We start from the raw sequence: 21,875 nt of genomic DNA on the forward strand, positions 1-21,875 counted from the left end.
CTTACTACCAGTATTTTAATAAACTAATCAGACATTTTTTAAACAAATGTTTGATTGTAATTTCCTTATATGAGTTGCTGGTAATGAGTCGGTGGGTAAAGGTAAGCTTGCTTTTTTTTTCCAAACAAAAATGCATGTTCAACTTTTCCATTTTTTAAAGAATGTTCTATGGCACACATGAGAATATATTTCTATTTGACCTACAATAAGCAGATGTCTGGTCAATATTTTAATTTTATTAACTCAAAGGATAATCACTTAAATGAAAGAAAAAATATTTTACCTATCCAAAACTTAATGAATTCTGAAACAAGAAAACAAGTTTGAATGAAAAAATAAATATTTCGAGTTGAGAAAATGTGTTGCGTCGAAAGGGTATGGTAAACAAATATAATTACTTATTGTTTGCCTTTTTTGCACTGTTCTGACTTCTATTCTTTTATAAATGTCAAAATATCACTACCTGTCTAGAGTGTTGCTTAGATATTCTGGACCCACATCAAAGTAGTAGTTTGTATGTTCATTTGAAGTAAAGGCATTTGAGCTACCAGCGTGTTCATTTAGGAACTGAAAAAGATTTTATTCAATCACTATAAATAAATTGGTAAAACATTTATTAGACTAAATAACATGAAGTGAGCAGTTTGACTATAAGAATAATATACATGTTTAATTTCATGTACATGCTTACACATTTATTAAAATATAACAATATTTTGCTTGATAAAAAACACATTTCAATGAATTGTGAAGTTAAAAAGCATAAATTATGTATAAAAATATCAAATAAGCACATAATGTTTAAACTTTAAGTCACCAGTGAAGTAAACATGTACGCTGATACTTAGTCTATAAATCTAGTAATAAAATACTATTGTGTTATAATGATGTTACCTTTGAATACTCGTTTTCAGATGGATACTGAAATTGCAAAAAGATGCAAACTCAACACATTGACACAGAAAATCCATTATTAATGAAATTCAATCATCAATGATTCATGCTTTTAAAAAGCAGTTTGGAAAAGGTCATAAAAGTAATCACATTGAATAGATCTCCATGAGTCATTAGTGTCACTAGACTTAAATACATACAATCAAACATATTGACCTCAGTTATCCACTTGTCTTTGTTCAGCTTTATTGGATAATGACATAACAAATTTCTCAGAAAATATAGCACATTACAAATTTAATGGGCCAATTTATATCTCTAGCAATTTAAATGTACAAAGGCGCAAATTACACTGTTACATGCTAGATGGGTTTATCTTACAAAACAAAAAGGAAATATCACAGCAATCCAAAAATGTCAAGATTTACCTTTTGTGTGCCCAAAAAGAGCATATGTTCACAGAAATGTGCAAGGCCTGGAATGTCTCTAGGATCCTTCATGTGACCTAGAAAAGCACGATATATTATTATCCACACACTTTTAAAAGCCACCGTCCATCTGTCCGCCCTGGACACTATCTCCTCCTACACTATTAGCACTAGAACCTTAAAACTTACACACATGGTAGCTATGAGCTATAAGGTGTCCCGCTTTTTGGTCAAATTTCCTGGCAATTTTTTATGAAAAGTCCCGATTTGGACCCGAAAAATTCTGGCATGTATGCCCATTGGCCAGTATCTCCTCATATACTATTTGCACTAGAACTTTGAAACTTACAAACATGGTAGCTATGACCATATGTGTGACGGTGCACTATTTGGAATTTTGATTTGACCACTGGGTTAAAAGTTATGGGTATATGAATGGGAAAAATGGGTAAAAAAATAATTTTACTAACAACATGCGCCACACATGATTATAACTTTTGACTCAGAGGTCAGATCCAAATTCCAAACAGTGCACCGTCACACATATGCTCATAGCTACCATGTGTGTAAGTTTCAAGGTTCTAGTGCTAATAGTGTAGGAGGAGATAGTGGCCAATGGCAATAGGGGTTGGGGTGGGACCGGGTCAGAGATTTTAACTCATTTTTTAGGTTATTTTACATTAACTTATTCATTTCTACACCAATTTAATTCAAATTGATACTGAACATCTCTTATGACAATACGGTCAACCATGGGGCGCCCCACCCACATAGACCACGCCCACCCAAAATTTAGTTTTAACATAACTTTTTCATTTATTCACCAATTTTGAATTCAAATAATTACTGAACATCTCTTATGACAACATGGTCTATCTCGACCATCCATGTCCTGATTACCCACCCTGGGGCCCCGCCAACAAAGGCCTTGCCCACCCAAAATTGCCTTTTAATAATAGGGGTTTCACTGGCCTACAAAAAGTTGTTGCCACTTATTTGCCGCATGAAAACTGTGGAATATTCCAATCTTATTAATAAGAACAATCACTTAAAGAAACCTTACTACATTTATGTCATTGACTCAATTATCACTTTTAAAAGAATGTTATTACATAAAAAAACAATATTAAAGTACCTTCATAAGTCATACCTTCATAAGTTTTAATAAGCTTTATTTGCATATAAATAACATTTTTTTCAACTTGATAAACAACACAGATAACCCAAATAATATAATAATGTTAACATTAAAGTATTAAACAGTATGCTGCATAAATGTTTCAAAAATAATTATTTAAACATAGAATAACACAAATGTACATCATTTGAAAGTGAAACAGAAATATAAAACATCAGAAAATAAGGCATCTCACTTTGAATTGTTATAGAGTTATTTTTAGTCATTTGGACATGATATACATCAGCTTCTGTTATTAAAGCGTTTTCTGTTAATGGTGGATGATTTCCAAGTTCAATTAAATGAATGTTTTTCACGCCTATTTCCTGACAGAAACTTCAGAAAGGCCCAGATAATTGCCACCATCCATTCTAGTTGCCTGAAATAATATAAAACATATTTTTACAAACTATCAACAACAAACCAACACATAAATGTCCCTATCTTTAAATGTCTGAATTTAAACATATCTGATAGAACATCGAGTGAATGATATTTTTTATTTCAGAAATTGTTGGTATCTTAATAAAATTATATCCTTCCCAAAACATAATAATAATGAAACTATTTAACAGAAATGCTCACAAATACCTGTTGAAACAAGTTTTTAGTTGTTTTTGTGGAGAAGTTAAATGCTTTTGCAAGCTCCATGGTTTTGATTAAAGAAATCATTATAATTATTGATCGTCGTGACAGTTTGTCCCCGTGTACTTAATTCATTGCTCAATTTCATAAAGAAGCCGTTAATCCGATAATAAGGTCCATAAAACTTGACAATAGCAGTAAAAACACTGTTTGTAACTCTTACACGCTTTAGTGATTGCAATTTGCATTCTGCACTGTAGGTCCCTTACATCGTCGTGAATCAATATTTGCAGCTGACAGACTCTGGCCGCTAAAGCTTGGTCGCGTGCTTTCGATTTGCAGAACATCTTCGGATAGGATCTTACTGATTTTTTGAAATTCGCCACTTTTAAAAAATTGGAGCCATTGGCGATATACAGCGAAACCCCTGAATATAACATCTAATGATCTATGCGGCGTGGGGATAAATTTCGGCCTCTGCCGTGCCATTTCTAGTCACACATTGAAAAGTTGAAAATCAAATGTTTTGCAGCCATGAATACAAATATTAGAATGAGCAACAAACCTAAACTTAACGAAGATGCAATACATTACCTATGTAAACATCCATTGCAGCCGAAGATTTTTCGGTGTCTGGATCACTGACAAGGAACACTCTCATTCCATTGCCGAGCTCCAGAGCACGATAGTGTCGATCATCCCCATCAGATTTAATAACATTATTCACACAATGTTTTATACAACTGTCACCCATGCTTGTTATTGATCTGAATAAAAGCAACCAATAATGCATATAAATTTACATGTATGAAAACAGTGCATTCAAATAAATATGGTAATGAAATTTACATTATTGAACATAAAATCAGGACACACAATAATTGTGACTTAATCAAAACAAACAGTTGCATGACTTAAATTAGAAGAAATGAGAACAATCTATACATCTGAAAAGTTCCTGAAGATTATGGATGCCATTATTTGGCATATAAAACATGGTCATGATAACAATCAAATAGGGGATCGACACAGAGGCGAGGTGTTGCGCCAGTTAGACCTGGACAAAAAACGGAAAAACAAGACGACCCATATGGCAGCCTGGTCACAAGACTCGTGAAATGTCAATTATCCTCTAAAAGTAAAATTCGTAACAAATGAACAAACACTAATGCAATACGTTGATTAACCTTGTGGTTTGCCGAATAGTAAATGTTGTTGCGTAAAGGAGAGTTCTCTTACACACAGAAAACAATGTTCGAAAAGTTAACATTTATTATCGTATCCAAAAAAAACTTGTTATCGAATAGTCATTTTCTAAATGACAAATTTAATTACCCCAAAGAAGAAAAGTAACACATGCCTATGAATTACCACAAAGAACAAAAATAGAAGTAAGTTAATATAACGCCTATGCCGACCGAATATTTTAGATACGAACGTGTATATACTTTAATTTTAGGGCGGACCTAATTTTAGTGCGACATTCAGATAAAAATATGTATAAATGTGTTGAACGCTGAGGATTGCCAGGCCCGTGCGAGGGGGGGGGGGGGGGGGGGGGGGGGGAAATCTTCACAATGGCGACCTATGTAAAAGTCCGAGCCAGTCCGATTGAGATAGCTCGATTTTACTAATCGGCATTCCTCGCCCATTGATAAAGGTAAAGGAAGCTCAGCTATAAATAGAACAGCATATTCTGGGGAAAAAAAATAATAGTTTGAAAACGTTAATTTTAACAGAACAAATTCCACTCTTTTCTGATATATTTCGCCTAAATAGGCTTTTTCAAAGTTTGTTTTATTTATGGCATTATTTATGGCATTAACTGCCTCAAATGTCAAAAGATTGTGTATGTGGGTGAAACCAAGAGGTCATTAAAACAAAGACTGAAAAAACACGAAGCGGATGTAAGACTCCAAAGAGAAAAACCAGTTGCCGAACATTTCAACTCCCTCGAACATGGTATGGGCGACATGGGTGTCAGCATACTCCAGTGTATTCGGGATCGTATCGAAAACTATAAGAATGGTCATATTTTCAAAAACTCAAAACAGAGGTTCCCAATGGATTGAATACGAAATCAAACTCCGAAATATTATGGCAACAATATAGACCGTGAAATTAAACGTCGTAGCAGATATATTCAAAACTTGACATGCTCTTTAATTACACCATGCGCTTTAATTTCACATGTATATCATACCAAACTTTATATTTCGTTGTTTCCTTTCCTAAGTTTTTGATGTTATCTGTACGGACGTGATTTCACATGCCCATGTGCATGAACATATGTAATTACTCTATGTTTTCGGACACTCTAAGTTTTCGGACACCCCCCTTTTTAGCAAAAATAATTATTTTTTGTGACTCTTTAATTTCGGACACACGAGTTTTCGTCCGTTATTCATGTCTCTAAGTTTTCGGACAGTGTATTTTACAGCGCTATTTTACCAAATTTCGAACATGTTTTCGATATCTAATGACACTTCGATCATGGGGTTTTACAACCAGATTAACATCATAAAACATTGCGGGTGCATGCCTGAGGGCAATGGACCATTACATTTGCGTTATTGGGTGAATAACCTTGTAAACCGGTATTAAACAAGGGTTTCGCCCGATAGCATAAGCGTTATGACAATTACCAGGGGTAGTGCCAATTAACAGTTCAATTATCTACCGCAATGGTACTACCCCTTCTCATCTACCGCAATGGTACTACCCCTTCTCAGTAAAATAACTGTGAAATACTAAATGTTTTTCAAATTGTGATGCACCATATTACAAGTTTTACGAACAATGGAAGGTGTTACACAACAACTATCGGAAATGAACATACAAAGAATTCATAGTTTGCTTTTTTTATTGCGTTATTTACAGGTTCATACAAGCGTGTATCGGTACATCACATGCTCAATTTTGAATTCGTTGGTCAAAGTACAACCTTGAAGTAACTTTCTGTAAAATAAAGTAAGCAATAACAATTATTAAAAATGCAGTGCAAACATGTATTACTGTAATTTATACTATACGGCATGGTATTTTACAAGCGCGTGCTATTACCGGTAGTCGTTGATACAATTGACGCTATTTTCGGACACTTCCATTTTCGACTCTAAGTTTTCGGACACCTGTATTTTGTTAATATTTTTCGTATCTAAGTTTTCGGACACGAAAAAAAATAATTATTTTTAAGTGTCCGAAAACATTGAGTAATTACGGGTAATTTTCTCTTTTGATGATTGTTTTTTCTCTAATGCAATGAACACATGGTAAGGTTAACTAAATCTCCGCGATATGACCTTATATGTGTTTAAACTGCAATCAATATCTAACAAACGAATGAATTATCAAATATAGTGTGTGCACTGTGGCTCTGTGATTTCTGTTTGAAAAGCTTATTAAATATGCAAAAAGAGACAGCACGCACAAAAGCGAGTTTTATAGATTTCGTATGGTTATTATGCTGTTTATATACCATACTCGCTATAACGTTTACAAATGACAGGTTCGAAATAATAAGTTTTCTTTACACTCATGATCGCGTTAAACGTTAATTAAACACGTTTTCATTCGCAATTTATTTACAGAATCACGATAAAATGTCAAATACAATATAGAAAATGCATAGTTGTTTCATTGATTTATAAACATATAATAGATTGAATAAGACTGATTTAAAATTCACGACTCAGTTTTGTATCCAGTAGGGATAAATATATATTTACACAGAACAAATAACGAAAGTCATATTTCATGCGAACGTCTTGTAGGTAGACTCACACACCAAATATCAGGTCAATATCTCAAAGCGTGTTGAAAAAGTCAGGGACCTATACAAACAATGTTTCTATAGGTCCCTGAAAAAGTCTGGATAATGAAATGCCGAACAGTCCGAACAGCCCAACTGCCATATGCCATCCTACCGAGGGCATAGGAATCAGCTTACTATCTTAAAGAGTTGCGAAAAAAAGGAAAAGGTTATTATAGTGAAACTTTAAGTCCAAGGCCCATAACTTCGCCAAGTATCAATGGACCGGAACGAATTCTCAGGAGTTTCCCCTCTGTTTCTCTCCCAGCTATGCAGAAATACCCTAAGAAATTTACCCTACCCCACCATGCCCAAGATAGAAATAGACCCCAAAGGTGTCCTGAAATTACTACAAAACCTTAAAGTGGATAAGGCTGCCGGCCCAGATATGATCAGGCCCATTGTCCTCAAGGAATTCCGGCATGATATCCTTGACCTAGTGTCGCTGATTTTCCAAAAGTCCTTAGAATCTAGTCAACTCCCATCCGATTAGACGAAGGCAAACATCTACCCTCTATTTAAAAAGGTGACACTAGCGACCCAGCAAGCTATAGGCCCATATCACTTACATGTGTCCTATGCAAACTCCTAGAACACATTATCGCATCTAGCCTATCCACACACTTTACCAAACACGGCATACTCTACGAGCTGCAACACGGGTTCCGCGAAAGGCGGTCCTGTGAGACTCAGCTTGTGAAGTAAGTGGATGACTTGGCAAAAACTCTTGCATCCGGTAAACAGACCGATCTAATCCTACTGGATTTTAGTAAAGCCTTCGACAAAGTCAATCACCTCAAACTACTACATAAATTAAAGGAACATGGTGCTTCTGACCAGACCATATCCTGGATCCAGTCCTTCCTAATTGGCAGATCCCAATAAGTTGTAGTAGACGGTATTAATACTGACCAAGCTCCGGTTACCTCTGGAGTGCCTCAGGGATCTGTCCTCGGCCCTCTCCTCTTTCTCCTATACATAAATGATCTCCCTTCCCTTGTTACATCCTAAGTACGCCTCTTTGCTGATAGCTGCGCTGAATAATGAAAAAAATGTTTAATTAGTGATGAAAGCATGAAACTTGACATACATTACCTTTAGATACCCCTTTCTTCAAAATGCACGTTAGCCACTTGAAAAATCAAAATGGCGGCATTTTTCAAGATGGCTGCCAATACTCTGTTTTTAGCAAGAAGTACTAGTACGGTCAATATATGAAGTAATACCTTCATTCACCAAAAATTGCTACAAAGGGTATTTTAACTGATCCTGGTAGAGAAGAAGGTCTTTTAACACATATCAAAAGTTTACCACAATCGGACCTCCGGAAAAAATTTATTTTCAAGATGACCGCCAAGATGGCCGCCAATTACCTATTAATGATCATAACTATGTAACTATACAATCAAATTTGATGAATGTGTTGTCTATACCTAAGTTTCAAGGGGCAAAGAACACATAAAAATCATCAGACATTGTTTAAGTTTACAATAGTACACACAAATCCAACGTGGCGTCCAAAATGGCCGCCAATATGGCAATCAAAACCTATAAATGATCATGACTATGTAAATATCCACTCAAATTTGATTATTTTTGTGGCTATACATAGGTTTAAAGGGCACAAAACACATAAAGATCATCATACATTGTTTAAGTTTATTATATTACACACAAATCCAACATGGCGTCCAAAATGGCCACCAAAACATATTAATGATTACTATCTAACTATCCACTCAAATTTGATGAATTTGGTGTCTTTACCTAGGTTTCAAGGGGCAAAGAATACATAATGATCTTCAGACATTGTTAAAGTTTACAATTGTACACACAAATCCAAAATGGCGTCTAAAATGGCCGCCAAGATGGCCACCAAACCTATTAATGATCATAACTATGTAAATATCCACTCAAATTTGATTATTTTGGTGGTTATACATAGGTTTCAAGGGGCAAAGAGCACAATAGAGATCATCAGACATAGTTTAAGTTTATTATATTAAACACAAATCCAACATGGCGTCCAAAATGGCCTCCAATATGGCCACCTGAATCTATCAATGATCATACCTTTGTAACTTTAACAATTGATGATTTTGGTGTCTATACCGAAGTTTCGAGGGGCAAAGATCACATTGTCAGGCATAGTTTAAGTGTATTATGTTACACTGAAATCTCACATGGCGTCAAACGACACAATACGAAGGACCACAAGTCCATTACTTTTTACGTGATGCTTGTTATGTGAAACGCCATAGTTTGGGCCTGCCGTGATTTTTGGATTTTGACAAGAGGATCGATATTTTTCAGATTCAGGCAACACTGAATTTGCAGGGAATTATGCGTATCTTGAATCAGAAAATACAGTACTCAGGGTTGCAATTGTATTTCAAATTCTTGCATAAAATATGTACAATGGGGACAAAGCGTGCATTCTGTCAACATAAGCCTTTGTTTGCAACCTTGCCACAACCTTCAGACCATTGCTGTAACGTTTGACCAACCCTTGTATTGGAAGGCTGCCGAAATCGTCACTGATGCGCCACAAAGTAGTTTAAAGTGTTGATTAAAATTTAGGATGTTTCATAAACGTATGAGCTTGCAGGGGGGTGGGGGGCAAAGTATCCCTCATGGCAGAAACCGCTCTCGAAAACATACTTGTGGCAGTCTATAGAGAAAATGCGCAAATTGTGCACATTGTGACACGAAAAATTGTCCAGAGGGCTTCACGGGACCATTTTCTTGTTGAAAAGGGCATACACAGCCAACTTACGGGCGAAATGACCCAGAAAACATACAAGCATATCGTACTGAGTGTTGGCTGATGCATTAGCAGGCAGTGCCCGATTTGCTATCCATCTTTGCTGCAAATAAGCGACCTAGAGAAAACGCACCCAGACGTTTATCAAAAGTTCGGTATTGGTTTTCACGTTGTTCGTAGGAGCCATCAATGCTATGCTGGGCTAGGACGTGATGTTGTCATTGAGCACACATTGATGATGTGTTTATAGAGCATATGTGGTCTAACTCGCGGCAGTGAAATTGCCGAGTAAATGCAACCCCCTTGGACCCTATCTGCATCATCCGAGCACAGCAGTGGGATGCAGGATTTCACAGATCTGACCTAAACTTCAATTCCGCAACACCAAGATTCAACTGAGGCGTGCATCAAAGGGGATTCGTTTGATCTAGAGAAAATGCAGACACAGATTACAACCTGCTCTCCATACACAGCTAACCCTACTCAAGAAACATGGTCAATAAGATAGTGGCTGGGTCAGTTGTGAATGTTCATGAAGTTGAGGCATTTTGGAAAACGATCATAAGAGATATCATAGGAAACTCGGTCTTTGCTTATACATTCACGAGAAAATACAGAGCCAAAGCTGTTGGGAATAGCTTGGCTGTTAAGATCGCTTCTGACCGTGCTTTTTATCATGCTCTTCTGTTCCAGCGTTTTCTGGTGGTTTTAAAAATTTGGAGATCCTTCCCTTGCAGTCGTATCGTCTTTTGAACTGAGCTCCCTTCCTGCCGCCTTCTTTGAAACCAAGAACATACTGTGTACAGCAGATAAGCCTCAGATCGCTCAAGCAAGTTGAGAGTATGCTATAGACAAATCATGTGAGGCTGAGATGAACTGTATTCATGACACAGATGCATGATGGTGGCACTTTGCTGAATCCTTGACCATGGAGAAGGGCGACTTATATAACGCAATAGCCGAGTCTTATGTAGATTCATAGAAAATGCATTACGTACAAGCGACAGTGGGATTCGATGGCTACGAAGGCGGTCATTATAACAAAGACAACACGCACCGGTGACGATGAAACAAACGTGAATCATATTGTGAGTTTAGGCAAAGAAACAAAATGCTCATGTACAAAAGGAAGATTTTTTGTCTCGTGCAGAAACACGGCCGGCATGATTGCTCTGATCAGCACAACTCTGTCTTAAATGGGATGCTATATTGTTCTGTCTTCAGCGGATGCAGACGTTAAAATTGTTAAAGAAACAGTATAACGATCCCGTCGTCCAACCACACAGTTGTAGGGCGAGGATACAGATGTGCTCATCTAGATCCTGCATTACTCCGAAAGAGACAATACGACTATCTACTTCTGCTTTGATGTAAATAAATTGTCAAAGGAACACAATGTGTATTATATTAATCTTTTGGAAGAACTCGTGCTTATTCAGGCTGTAATTAATATTCAATGATTTTCAGCAACGGTTAACAATGAAGTCTACAGAAGTAAGTAAAACCTGATCCTATTTTGAAGTCATGTGCTAGTTCATTCTCTACTCCAAATGTCATAAATTGGAGTTTATGATTATTCAACTGCTTAATGATAATGTCTCTTTAACTATGGCGTTTTACATAACAACCATAACTTTTAAGTAACAAGTTATGGACCTGTAGTCCTTCGTATTGTGTTAATGGCCATTTTGGTCGCAGTGTTGGATGTTTGTGTAACATAATTAGCTTACATTTTGTATGATGATATAAATGTGATATTGTGTGTTCTTTTCTCCCTGAAACCTGGGTATGGACACCAAATTAATCAAATTTGAGTGGACAGTTACATAGTCATATTTTATTATCATAAATAGGTTTTGACCGCCATCTTGGCGGCCATTTTGGATTTGAGTGATATATTTTAAACTTATAAAAATGTCTGATGACGTAAATGTGTTCTTTGCCCACAGAAACCTATCTATAGACACCAAAATGTAGATCTAAAATTGAGTGGAAAGTAACATAGTTATGATCATTAATATGTTTTGGCGGCCATCTTGGCAGCCATTTTTGACACCATGTTGGATTTCTGTGTGACCTTATTAACTTACACTTTGTCTGACGAAATGATTGTGTTCTTTGCCCCCTGAAACCTGGGTATAGGCACCAAATTCATCAAATTTAAGTGGATAGTTACATAGCTATGATCATAAATAGGTTTTTGCGGCCATCTTGGCGGCCATTTTTGAAGCCATGATGGATTTGTGTGTACTATATTAAACATAAACAATGTCTGAATTTAAATTCAAACTAGTCAAATTGTTGTGTACAAAATCAAAATCAAGTGATATTCAAAGCAGTAAAACCTTTCAGAGAATTTGTTTCTTTTTTTTTCATTTTTCAATCCTGTCGGCGGCCATCTTGAAAACGGACGCCATTTTGAATTTTTGTAGTGGCTAACGTGCTTTATAAAATCTATAGTGACTGAAGAGTATATGTGTCAAATTTGGTGCTTGCATCACAAACTGAACGATTTCTTGATATATAGACTTAATCTGCTGAGCTATCATGACACTGCCTTCTATCTCACAGTGACATCCGAGGCGGACTGCCAAAGGTTAAAAAACGATCTCCGCGAACTAGAGAAATGGGAAGAGTTATGGGACATGGAGTTTAACCCTGACAAGTGCCAGGTTCTCCATGTCACACGGAATCGTAAGCCCATTTCGTACCAATACAAGCTCCATGGTCAAATCCTATCCCCAGTTAAGGACGCAAAATACCTTGGTGTTGACATTGCCATGATTTAAGTTGGAATACACATATCTCCAAGATCACAACAAATGCAAACAAAACATTAGGTTTCCTTAAACGTAACATCAAGACAAAACAAGATCAAATCACTATCATATCAAACACTAGTATGTCCCCAACTTGAACAATGCTTCCCCCTTATGGTCACCACACACTCAGGTCAACAATCCCAACATAGAAATGATTCAGCTGCGAGCAGTCAGATGGGTTAAAAATGACTACATGTACTACCATTACACCAGTGTCACAAATCTGCAAAATACACTCAACTGGCGCACCATCGAGAACAGACGCAGATGACAAACTCGTCCTTTTCTACAAAGTCTACCACCATCTGGTGGCCATATCCCTCCCGTCTTATCTTGAAGCCCGAACCAGGTTAAACAGACACATGCATCACATCAGTCTCCGTCAAGTCAACACAGGTTATGATAATTTAAATACTCTTTCTTCCCCCACACCACAATCCTGTGGAACAGGTTACCTCACCCCGTCGCAATGCTGCCTGATCTTGAGAGCTTCAAGCAGGCAGTAGCCCAACTTAGCCACTAAACGCATGGGAATTGTTTTTATCCATTTGTATCCCTCGTATACTATATGACATTTAAATCGCATAACCACCTAACTACACTATCCTTATTATTGCACAAATTCTTACTTTGCTAAAAGATATCTTTCTCAGCTTTTACTCTTTTACTTTACTAACAGCCAACGCGCACCCTGCCCATAATACTCGCGAGAGGCGTGAGGCAGTACTATGAGATAGATAGAGATAGATAGATGGATGGATGGATGAATGGATGGATGGATGGATGGATGGATGGATGAATGGATGGATGGATGGATGGATGGATGGATGGATGGATGGATGGATGGATGGATGGATGGATGGATGGATGGATGGATGGATGGATGGATGGATGGATGGATGGACGGACGGACGGACGGACGGACGGACGGACGGACGGACGGATGGATGGATGATGGATAGAATTTAACACTTTATCTTTCGGTCATATAGGTAGACTTGCATACAACAAATCAGCTAAATATCTGATATAGTTCCGTAAAAAAAAACTACGGAAAACGGTTATTACAGAAAAAGTTTCAAGGTCCAATCTTATGTAATATTTGTTGACAATTTTGATGGTTTCTCTGTGTTGATGATTTACTTTGAAACTTTAGAGGAGGCTTGAATTCAAAGAGAAAATAATATTATGGTTATATGTCAGTCATACTTTATGATACATTTCTTTATAAATGTTTTTGAGTTCCTTCGTCATCAAATATCATACATTTCTGAAAATGCTGTTTGCACCAATATTTAAAGCTTTAAACTTCAGACAGGTGCTGATGTACTTGTTATATTCCATAACTTTATATTACAAAATAAGATTTGTTAAGCCTTTAAATTCACCTTGAAAAGTGCAAAATTAAAAACAAGATGTGTTTGTGAAACACTGTGTCCCTCCCATATATTTGACCTTTGACCTTGAATGATAGCATTGACATTGACCTTGCACCACTCAAAATGTGCAGCTCCATGAGATACATATGCATATTATTAAATATGAAGTTGCTATCTTCAATATTGCAAGAGTTATGGAAAATGTTAAAGTTTGACGCAAACAAACCAACAAAGCAACAAACAGACAAGACAAAAACAATTAAAAATAGGGAGGGAAGACCCCTCCCGCACGGGAAGACCCCTCCCGCACCCTCACTAGTTGGGCCCCCAGTAAAAAATTCCTGCGTTAAGTACACTTTTAGCGACTTCATTGATAATGATGCAAACAGGAAAATGCAACGTATTAAAGGAATTGTTTTATATTCGACATGCACATGTTGTTGTTTCTTTAACTGACATACGACAACATGTGGCATGCAATTTGAACACGAACGCCATTATACACCTATGACGAAAAGACGTACATGTTCCGGTTTATGTTTAAAAGAATGGCGATTCTCATTTTCCAAGTACATTCTCAAATCCGTTTTATTTATAAGGTATATCTTCGTTTTGAGGGTATTTTATCCATTTATTTAAAAGCAATTACAACAAGCTTCGATCTCACCTGCAATGTGAATAGCCCGTTCCATCTTGAATGCTTATCATATACAACCATGCATGCGGCACACAGTTTGATGAAGCATATCTATATGTATTAATTTAATAAAGCTGGGGTTTCCCTTTAAAACTCCTTCAGTTTTTTTTTCGTGAATACAAATGGAATATTATCGAATATAAAACAAAATATAATGATTCAATAGGGCAAGTTTTCAAACAAATATTAGTTATTTAGAATAAATGAATCTCGCCAAAGGAGAAAATAAATATTTTTTAAGGAATGAATTAATCTTCCTCAGAGTGCCATGGAACATCATCAAAATCAACGGATTACGTCTAATATTTTGGAATAAACCATCGCGTGAATATAACAATATTTTCTTCTAAACTGAATATAATCAACATGATAAAAATCAAAAGGACTGAATATCTCTTTGCATCAATAGCACCTTTTATGTGATGCCAGAGCATATTCAGGTTTTGACATTTCCATGTGTGACCAATTAGCGCCATAAGCATCAAAATCGGGAAAGTCTTATGTAACGGTAATAATTGCAGTCGCCGAACAATGTAGTTATTGGGGACTACATGTACATGTTCAATAATTAATATATATATTATTTATCTGCATAATGGTAATTTTCAGAGACAAAATGATCCTATTGTGAATGCATCGCACCTCAACTGGTTACAATTGCTAATAAAGACAAGCTTTATTTTTTAGTATCAAAGGTGTGTGTAGACTAGCCAATTAAACAATCGATACTTACTCAGCAAAATAATACAATTGCGAAAAAGCAAGAGTCGTGACAGAATATATCATTATTCAGCTGCTGAGCGTAGAATCGGAAGCATGATTTGAGAAAGAAAGTGCAATATTTCAAACGGATATACTTTGTCATTTGAATATCGTATTGCATGCTTTGCATTGTAAAAAATGCACTGTGGTAAATTTGTAATTTAGAAAAATAAGCTATGTTAGAACAAAAAACGTTGACTTTTTCGAAGTCGTGAAGTTCCTATTGAAACACGACAATATCATACTATGTCGCACAACAATACAACTGAAGACGTGCTGGCAGGCCGTTCTGTTCTAGACATACGGAGGCTCAATTATCCGAAATGGGCGCATCAAATCATTGGCGGAATTTGTGTGTTTATTGCATTTTTCGGATTTGTAGAAAACGTTTTGGTAATTTTGACATTTACTAAAAATAAACGCTTGCGGTCCCCGACAAATATTTTTATCCTTGGTGTTGCTATTGGTGATCTGTGCATGGTCTGTTTGGGAAACCCTTTAGCTTCGATATCGGCTATCAACGGAGCCTGGTTCGCAGGGGACGCGGCGTGCATTTTTGCGGGATTCGTAGTCTACCTGTTTGGACTGTCTCAGCTTTATCTTCTATTGGCGGTCAGTGTAGACAGGTACATCGTCATTACCAAGCCCCGACTGACGCCCAAAATCACGACCAAAGTCGCCTGTGCAAGCGTTGCCGGATGTTTTGGGCTTGCCCTGGTTTGGGCCGTGTGTCCCTTAATAGGCTGGAGCAGCTATGGACTAGAGGCGTCGGGTGTCTTTTGTGGGCTTAACTGGAACGACTTAAGTGTATCTAATACGTCTTACGTCATCACGATCAAGATCTTCTGCTTCTTTGTCCCTCTCGGCATTATGATCTTCTGCTACTATCACGTGTTCATGACGGTAAGGTTAAAATTTAATACAGAAGCAGAACATGTAAATGATTTGAAGTTTTAAAGCCATATTTTATATCAGTAACGCAAGTTATAAATTATCCAATAGAGAAATGGGTATCATTAGTTTTTTAGTGAACGAACTCGTCCAACGATTGTTTACACACTAGTTATCATGCAATAAAAAGTAATAACGTAACTGAAGGCTAATGCATTTTTCAAATGCAACATTTTTATAAACTTAGTAAGGTATTTTATTAATTTCAATGGTAACAATTTCTTTCCAAGAAAATTTCATATCACGTAAATGGATGACCATCAAACCTTTGAACAGCCGCTTACCGCATTTTTTGCTAGATAATCGTTCGCAACTAGAAACAAACATACATGGGTTACGGAATCCGGGTAGTGCGATCTATAATTTCGCCCTTGTTTCATCAAGCGCGACACTAGACACATGAAGCGATACACGATATTTTTCGCGACAGTCGCGGCGACGCACGATATTTTTCGCGACAGTCGCGGGGACGCACGATATTTTGCGCGACAGTCGCGGTGACGTATGATATATTTAACACGATATATCGCCCTTGTGTAGGAAGCTCAAAAGGCAATATATCATGTTAAATATATCGTGCGTGGCAGCGACTGTCGCGAAAAATATCGTACTTCGCCGCGACTGTCGCGAAAAATATCGTGTATCGCTTCGTTCAAAGGGCGACACTAGACACACTAAGCGACGAACGATATTTTCGCGACAGTCGCGGCGACTCACGATATTTTATTATTCAAATATCGCCCATATTATATGAAACCCGTGTATCGCAGTCTAATTTAAGACCACATTAGGCACACGAAGTAATACTCGATATTTTGCGCGACAGTCGCGGCGTTGACCGATATTTTTCGCGACATGTCTTATGTATGTTGTTTGCCTATGTGCTAATGTATTCGCTAATTAAATTGACTTGACTTTACCATTCGATTGAATAAATTTCGTCGTCTTCGTCGTCGTCCACGTCGTTGGAATTGATAAGGAAGTTATTATGACATTTAACTGTAATTTTTTTTTGCCTTGTATGTTCGTATGCATGTTTCAAAATATATACTTGTGTTATGTTACTGAAGACCACATTGTAAAAAATAAATTATTTCTTAATGTGAATTCTTCATAAAATAAAGTTATTATTATTATTATTATTATTATTATTATTATTATTATTATTATTATTAAAAAGGGCTATAGGCGAACATATTGACATGTGAGCCGACCGCAAGCATTGAACAATCAATGTGCTGTGTGCAGGTGTGATGTGCGCAAAATTTTATTGCATGCAATAAACTATTTTTGTGTTTTAGGTCAAGAGCCTCAACAGCAACTCGGTATGGGATATGAACAGCAGAATGGCTCGCAAAAACCTGAAACTCGAGCGAAGAATGTTGAAAAGCTGCGTCATCATGTGCGGTATGGAACCAGTTTAAATGATATGTAATTTTTTTTTTAGACTGATGTTATACCTAACGATCTTTGGTGTGTTTTAGAAATATATCACTCTCAATTCCATAAGAAGTGTGACTATATTGCGTTGCAATCTGCCTGTTTGTTGGTCTGCTCGTTAATAATGTCCTTGCCGCATGGTATATTGAGAACGCCAGGATCATCTACCGGTAAGCTGACATGCTGGGCTTTTCGAAGAAGGGAAAGACGCTTATTGATTCTGACATCAACAATTCGAAGGTCATTGTCACAGGGGTTTGATGCATACAATGTGTTTCCATTCGACATCTGCAGAAGTGTTTGACCCAAGATAATCATTATTGATATGCCGGCTACAAGCTATGCAAAGAAGATACAATATGTATCGGAGGTCAACATGTCAAAGTTCAAGGTCTTATGAGCTTGTAACATAAAAACTGTTATTCATTTCAAATCTATGTTCCGCATGATATAAAGAAGCGTTTGTCAGGTAGTGTGCTGATTATAATTATCTAGCTGGATTCGATCAATAAGCAAAATGATACCTCATTAAAGTACTATTATATTATCATCTATCTTGCGAAACATGTGCACAAACACAAAGGAGTAAGAGTGCTTACTTCCACATGTTTAAGCGTGTTATTAATGCTTCACAATTATCAGGTCTGTCTGTCTGTCTGTCTGTCTGTCTGTCTGTCTGTGTCTGTCTGTCTGTCTGTCTGTCTGTCTGTCTGTCTGTCTGTCTGTCTGTCTGTCTGTCTGTCTGTCTGTCTGTCTGTCTGTCTGTCTGTCTGTCTGTCTGTCTGTCTGTCTGTCCGTCCGTCCGTCCGTCCGTCCGTCCGTCTGTCTGTCTGTCTGTCTGTCTGTCTCTCTGTCCGTCCGTCCGTCCGTCCGTCTGTCTTTCTGTCTGTCTGTCTGTCTGTCTGTCTGTCGGTCGGTCTGTCGGTCCGTCCGTCCGTCCGTCCGTCCATCCGTCCGTCCGTCCGTCCATTTGTCATAAAAGCGGAAAGTGCCGTCCCTGATTAGCCTGTGCGGACAACACAGTCTAATCTGGGACGAAACTTAACGCACATGCATTAAACCCAGTTTTCTCAGAACGCGACTCATTTAATGCCATCCACGAATGGATCATTTTGCAACTATGTTTAAACGTGTTAACGCTGCAGCCATTCTACATGTATATCTGCTTGATTTACCGGTCATTGTTGCTGTCGGGAGCATATATAATCAGAGTGCAGGATCACGTGACTTGGTGGGGTTCACAATTGAACTTTAATTGATGTAAACACACCGGTAAGTGGTGCTTTTTTGTTCAAATAATTTAAAAAACAATCTTTAAAATTTCAACAACTGCATAAAAGACAGTTTTTATGCTGCTTATGGCACTTCGTCATACATCAGAATTACTATATTTAATAAGCCTATGTTCTTGGTAAAAAATCCCATGTGTACAGCATTTATCTACATTATTATGCAGCACGCGACGTGAATTTTGGCACCGATTTCAGACGTGTTAAAGGATTTGTTTCTTAAATCTTAAGATATTGGCACAAACTGCCTGTCTTTAATGCACTAAATATTTTAGCAAATGTATTTCAATAACTTTAGATATTTGCAAAACTAAAGTTCTAAACCATGTGTTTATATTCTGTCCAGCCTGTGTGTAAACCCCTGCAAACCCCGTTGATCCTGCACGCTGATATGAAGTGATTAAACACACTTTCAGGCGGGAAAATAGTCGCTTTTATTCCAACGATCGACGGATATATATTACACTATTGACATGTTAAATATAAATTTTGTATTTAAACACAAAAGTTTTTGTAAAACACACTTTATTCATAATTGAACAAAGCAAACTTGATTATGTTTGAATACTTTAATAATTAAGCATTTTAAAATCATATCACTCAGTCGCTGCAAATGTTCTTGCTGACAGGCGTTTACTGGATCGTGTGGACGCCTTACGCAGTCGTCTCTTTCATCCAAGCGTTTGGCGACCCGGACAGCGTGCCGCTATGGATGGCGGAGCTTCCGGCGGCGGCGGCTAAGTCCCAGGGGATCTGGAACCCTATCATCTACGTCGGCACCAATAAGAAATTCAGGATGGCATTTTATCAGGTGTGAGTTTCTTCGTCGGTGTCACATGACAGAACTTAGACGATGCAACATTAAGATGGGCATAAGATTGCATTGATTTGCCGTGGAAAGCTAACGTATGCGTAAAACCTGCCGATAATCATTATGTACATGGCACAAAAACAAATCTATCCTGAGTTGTATTCTATATTTCATTGAAAAACGGATACTAAATCACTTCATTTTATCTTAATCCGATTTGTAAGTGCAACGACAGTTCAAATTAGTAAAATCAATTAACAATTCCCTCGCTTCTAAACACGATTCTTCTTCTAATGTTACAAAAAATACATAGGTAAACACTTATCTATCAGGGAGAATATAACATGTTACTTTTGTTAACGTTCGTCTGAGTTCAAACTCTTAACCCATTTATGCCTAGCGTCCTGAAAAAAGGCCTTGGTAAACAGCGTAGACCCAGATGAGACGCCGCATGATGCGGCGTCTCATCAGGGTCTGCGCTGTTTGCCTAAAGGAATTTCTGTATGAAATGTTCTAAATATACAAATAAATATACTAGACATCCCTAATTTTGGAAATAAATTGATCCAATTTAGAAGGATGGGAGAGTCCACGAGGCATAAATGGGTTAAATTTGAGCCGCGTTGTGCAAAAAAGGGTGGTATGTCGGATAAGGGAAGTCTGATCAAAAGATATCCTGTCTGCTATTAAGTTACGCAATGATTTGCAGTCTCATTAGCGGACCGTGTAGCTCCTTACCAGACTTCGAGACTGCGCAGGCTGATCTGGAGCTACGCTTGTCGCATATTGCATAAGACTCATGTTTCGCATGACGCGGCTAAATTATCACTGAAGGTTACTTATAGTCCATTACCTTTCTGCAGAGCCTGCCATGTACCAGGTTGAGAGACTGGTTTGGGGTTCGGGAAGAGGAGTTGATGTCTGAAGATACGAAACCGGACGACATGCCCGGTCAGTCCGCACCCGGGGTAGGGACCCAGCAACGAGTTGTCATTTCATTTATATATTCACATAATCGTCTTTCTATTATGCTGAGAAATTGTGTAGACAAATCAAGATATGATTCGTTCTGCATTCATTGTTTTTGATACTTGATTGAAAACAAATAATTACAGCGAGTTGTCAATAAATTAATGTGATGATGATAGTGATAAATGATTGCTGATGAATGATTCATGATGATGATGATGATGATGATGATGATAACACTGATTATGATGATGGTTATGAGGATGATTATATGCTTATATTAAATAATGTTTCTGATTCAACAATGTCATGTTTGCAGGCAAGCCAGCAATCGATATCCAGTATTATTCCACGAGCCACTAACAAGGTCGTCCCTACCATAGTATGTACCACCGACGTGTAGCCGCACAAACTTCACAGTGGTAGTCTCCCATGGAACCTCGCAGGAACTCTATTGATCTTTTACCACGAACATCTAGTATGCATACAAACTCGCAGTGGCTTTCATTCAGATTCATTTTGGCCGTTGTGTTATGACGATCCGAAAGCTCATCATCACGACATCACTTATGGTGTCCAAATGCAAGATAATATTTAAAAGTAAACGGTAACCCATTTATAATCAATTCATAGATGACTATTGAAAAATACTTAATTTGATCGAGTTTTTTTATTATTCGAGCCTAAAAAAGGAACGTTCTTCTTTAAGATTGCTTTGAATTTAGATAGAAAGAGATTGCATGGATTATAGCTGATTATAGATTTAATTACATGTAGCTAGGCACATCGATAAATACGAGTCTGCATAATCGGTTTCATTCTTACTTTGGACGCATGCCTCATCTCTTAAGTTTATGTGTTATATTGCTGTATTTCTGTTTTTCCCCGCTGTTATTTAGTTTTCCATGACATGCGGTCAAATATATTTTATGCATACGGTATGTTTGTAAGTTTCCATTGCTTTTTTTCTATCTCGACATAAAAACAAGAGCTGCGTTTGTGAAACACAATGCCCCATACTGCACGGTGAAGCCTCAGAGCGGAAATTTTAGCAAACTCTTTCACACACCATAAATAAGTTCAGTATCTGGAAGCG

General features: G+C 37.3%; 2 protein-coding genes across 2 annotated transcripts in view; one reads left to right on the top strand and one right to left on the bottom strand.

Moving 5' to 3' along the window:
• The window catches only part of LOC127841385 (insulin-degrading enzyme-like), a 48,667-nt gene extending 44,232 nt beyond the window's left edge, over positions 1-4,435 (bottom strand). The window contains exons 1-5 of the mRNA XM_052370193.1: positions 4,272-4,435; positions 3,679-3,851; positions 1,323-1,399; positions 895-921; positions 464-567 (exon numbers count right to left, since the gene is read on the bottom strand). Of these exons, the coding sequence (XP_052226153.1) occupies positions 464-567; positions 895-921; positions 1,323-1,399; positions 3,679-3,851; positions 4,272-4,354 (464 nt within the window). The 5' untranslated portion in view covers positions 4,355-4,435. The remainder of the gene's footprint in view (positions 1-463; positions 568-894; positions 922-1,322; positions 1,400-3,678; positions 3,852-4,271) is intronic.
• A 19-nt stretch (positions 4,436-4,454) lies between these two features.
• Positions 4,455-21,720, top strand: LOC127841386 (opsin-5-like). Its single transcript, XM_052370196.1, has 5 exons — positions 4,455-4,475; positions 17,572-17,677; positions 19,629-19,810; positions 20,674-20,778; positions 21,099-21,720. Exons 2-5 carry the CDS (start codon positions 17,605-17,607, stop codon positions 21,180-21,182), a joined length of 444 nt encoding a protein of 147 aa, XP_052226156.1. The 5' UTR covers positions 4,455-4,475; positions 17,572-17,604; the 3' UTR covers positions 21,183-21,720.
• The last annotated feature ends 155 nt before the right edge of the window (positions 21,721-21,875 follow it).

Source organism: Dreissena polymorpha, chromosome 8 (assembly GCF_020536995.1).
Source record: "Dreissena polymorpha isolate Duluth1 chromosome 8, UMN_Dpol_1.0, whole genome shotgun sequence".
Taxonomy (NCBI): Eukaryota; Metazoa; Mollusca; class Bivalvia; order Myida; family Dreissenidae; genus Dreissena; species Dreissena polymorpha.